The sequence below is a fragment of the Elephantulus edwardii genome, unplaced genomic scaffold, assembly GCF_000299155.1.
Source record: "Elephantulus edwardii isolate Elephantulus edwardi_28Jun2011 unplaced genomic scaffold, EleEdw1.0 scaffold01401, whole genome shotgun sequence".
Classification (NCBI taxonomy): domain Eukaryota; kingdom Metazoa; phylum Chordata; class Mammalia; order Macroscelidea; family Macroscelididae; genus Elephantulus; species Elephantulus edwardii.
Window position 1 is genome coordinate 2,466 of NW_006401151.1, and position 3,404 is coordinate 5,869.

Genomic DNA, 3,404 nt, shown 5'->3' on the forward strand with positions numbered 1-3,404 from the left:
TGCTGCAGTCACTGGGGCCTTGATTTGGTTGAGAGTTTTCCTCTTGTCACCATCCCTCCACCATTCCAAGCATTATATCTCTCTCTATAATAAATTGCTTCTCCTAGCCACATGCTGGAAGTATGTGAGATCTTTAAAGATCCTTTAATGATCAATGGATAAGGATGAAATGAATAAGGATCCTTTCAATGAATGGAAGGAAAATCCTAACGCACTAAGAAAAGAACAATAAAAATGTATTAATTTATAATAACAGTGAATTGTGATTTGAATGTACTGAAATATTCCTGGTAGATTTCCTGTTGAATGTCACTAAAACCTCCACTCAACCTTACAGTACTTGCTGAAGAAGACCTGTGTGTGATGAGGGAGTCAAAGGCATTGCACTTAGCTCAGGTGTTAGGAGGCTGTGGGGTGATGCTGCTTACGTGTTAAAGATGGAGGAGGAGAAAGAGCAGAAAGAAGGAGGAGAGAGGGAGCAGATGATAGAAACAGTAAGAATATAATCAACAAACTCAACAATAGTATTTAAAGTCACAAGCCCTTATTGGCCTCTTATAACTAACTGCCTTGGATCCAAGTCTCTATCTTCTTGGTTTTCTGCAAACACAGCACAGGCCGCCTGAGCTCTCACTCATTACACCGTCACTATCGGATCTCCTGCCAGGTTGATCCTGTGACTGGTTTCTTCCTCCCTGGGAGGGGCTAAATGTCTGCAATGAGAATAAATAGAGGCGCTCTGGGTGCTCGCCTCACAGCCAGATCCCTGAACCCTGTCTTATCTGAGGAACAGTCAACATCAAGCCACTCCAACCATGAAGCTGGTCCTCGTCCTCCTGCTGGCTGCTCTTCCCCTCCACTGCTATGCAGGTGGGTGCTGTGCAGGGAGGCCAGGCTCTGGGCAAAGACTTGTCTCCTGGGACCCTGGGGACAGACTCCTGAGGCTCCAGTGTCAGGACAGATCAGCCCCATTATTAATGACTTAGATAAAATAGATTTAAAGATCACCATTAATCCAGAAAACCAAAGACATAGTGCCCTCTGGGCTGTGTCTGTGTAAGGGAGCGATAGGGAGCTTTCCTTATGGTCACGTAGAGGGTTCCACCATGGTCTAGGGAACTCTGGGAGCCTTGTGCTAAGAAGTTGCACTGCAATCCTGTAGGTACAGAGCTCAATCTCCTACTGGCTCCATGGGACAAGGATGGCCAGTCTCCTCCTGGATGATTTACTGCCTCTGAAAACTCACTGGAGAGTCAACTACGGGGCTATTCTAACTCAATGGCACACACACACACAGCAGCCATGGTCACAGATCCCGTGAACACAAAGAAGTATCTGGGAACAATGATTGGATTAGTTATTTCAGAGGGGTCGGGAAGGAGTTGATCTTATGGTCATATAACATTTACATTTAGATAGGTTTCTTCAAAGATGCACCTTTGACATCTCCTTATATGGTAGGAGGTGGGAGACCTCATAAGAATGGGGATATGGTCCTGACATACCAAGGATGCAACACCACGTGGGGGCCACGTAAGCCATAGTCTAACGTTGTTCTGAACCCTTTTAAAATTATTTTGCTTTTGAATTCCTTCTTTCTCAGGATTGACTGGGAGGATAATATACACTCTGGGGACCGACTTCCAGCAATGAAGAGACACTGTTGTTGTTGTTGTTGTTGTTGTTGTTGTTGTGTACTGTGGAGTTGGGACCAACTCACAGCTGACCTTCCAATGGATTTTAACAGACAGAAAATTACACAGGAAGAGATTCCCCATCCCTCTCCAGGGAGCAGCTGGTGGATTCAAACTGAGAACCTTTGAGTTGGCAATGCAACTCCTTAGCAGTAAGCCACCATAGCTCCCTACACCTGCCAACAGAAACAGGCCATCGCATAACTGGTGCGCTTGTTTAAATTTATAAAGCTTTTCCAGATGTTCGACCTCACCTGTTCCCAGAGTTGGGACGCTGTTGTTCTTATGAGCCATTGAGTTGGACCTGACTCAAAACTGACCCTCAAAAAAAAAAACCAACTGACCCTCCAGCAGAGTTTTAGGGGCCATGAATTGCATGAGAGGGGGTTTATCTTTTCCCATGGAACAGTTGGTGGGTTTTTACCTCTTGCCTCTGGTTTGGCAGCAGGTCTTTTTACTACTAAAGCCACCAGAACTCCCCAGAGTAAGTATAGACAGCTCACATGCGCCATGCTCAAGGTCAACTAAATTCAAACTGGTAGAGCCAACAGTCAAATACAACTCATTTCAATTAGAACCAGAGTTCTTTGCCCTGAGGCACAATGGTGGCCACATTGGATGACACTATAAACAAGAATAACATTTTCCCACTCAAGGCTGCAGTGCACAGACAATAGTTAGAAGCAATAGAGTCAACAGACAGCATTTCAGAGCTGTGACATCTGTAAAATTTGGACATCTTAAACTGATACTCTGAGAGATTTTAGTACAATATCACATGGTAAATAAACAACCAAAGGTCAAAGAATGCTTAAGATGCTGCACCAAGTCTGAGCATCTTTTCCATAAACGTTCTTGTTAAGTAAGTTTGCGTGGCATGTGACTTCCTTGGTTTGGCTAAAGGAGAGACAGGAGGTGATAATCTCAAAGGCCATCTCAGATCTTGTGTTTACTCTCCGGAGAGAAAACATCTTCCTTAGAAGTGAATGCTGTGGACCAAGCTCATCATATTTTAAAATCTGTGTCTCTACTGGGATGTAAGACTATGACAAATATTACAAGTATACCTAAAAAACGTATTCATAATTATAAGCCTGTTTTCTGAAATTCTCTTCCCAGGTACTGGCTGCAAACTTTTTAAAAAAGCAGTTGACTGGACAATTAATTCTCAAGTGTCAAAGGAAGAGTACATAGTTAACCTTCAACCATTCATATCAAGTGACGCTGAGGCTGCAGCCATGCAGAATTTCAAACAGTGCTATCTCAAGCAGCCACAAGAGGTTCTGGATCGTGTCAACCACACAATGGTAAGTTCGGTTTCAAACATGGCAGAAGACAAGCAGGCTCTGATTTTCTCTCTAATACTGCAGTGATTATTTTTTTTGTTTAGATCCCTTAATTTGGTGTTGTGGTGAGTCTATAAAGTGAGAGTAAAAGGCAGATTAATTAGTCTGATTTGCCAGTTCACTTTGTGACTTCTTTAGTCAATGAGAAACCAAAAAGGTAACAAGACAGTAAAGACGACATAAAATCTTAACTATTCCCATCAGCTTCCCAGGACTAAATCTCACTGTCTCTCTCTCTCTCTGTCACACACACACACACACACACACACACACTCTTTCACTTTTCAATTAAGAGAAACAATTGTTTCTCAGATATCCCTTACTTGTAGCAATAATCTGCTAAGAATGTTCCCTCTTTCCATAA

General features: G+C 43.0%; 1 protein-coding gene across 1 annotated transcript; it reads left to right on the forward strand.

Annotated features, from left to right (window-relative positions):
* Positions 1-815: 815 nt before the first annotated feature.
* LOC102871906 (mammaglobin-B-like) lies at positions 816-3,001 on the forward strand (the record flags this gene model as incomplete). Its single annotated transcript, XM_006903458.1, has 2 exons — positions 816-870; positions 2,814-3,001. Coding segments are annotated over exons 1-2 (243 nt in total), but the record flags the coding sequence as incomplete, so codon positions are not given.
* Positions 3,002-3,404: the final 403 nt, after the last annotated feature.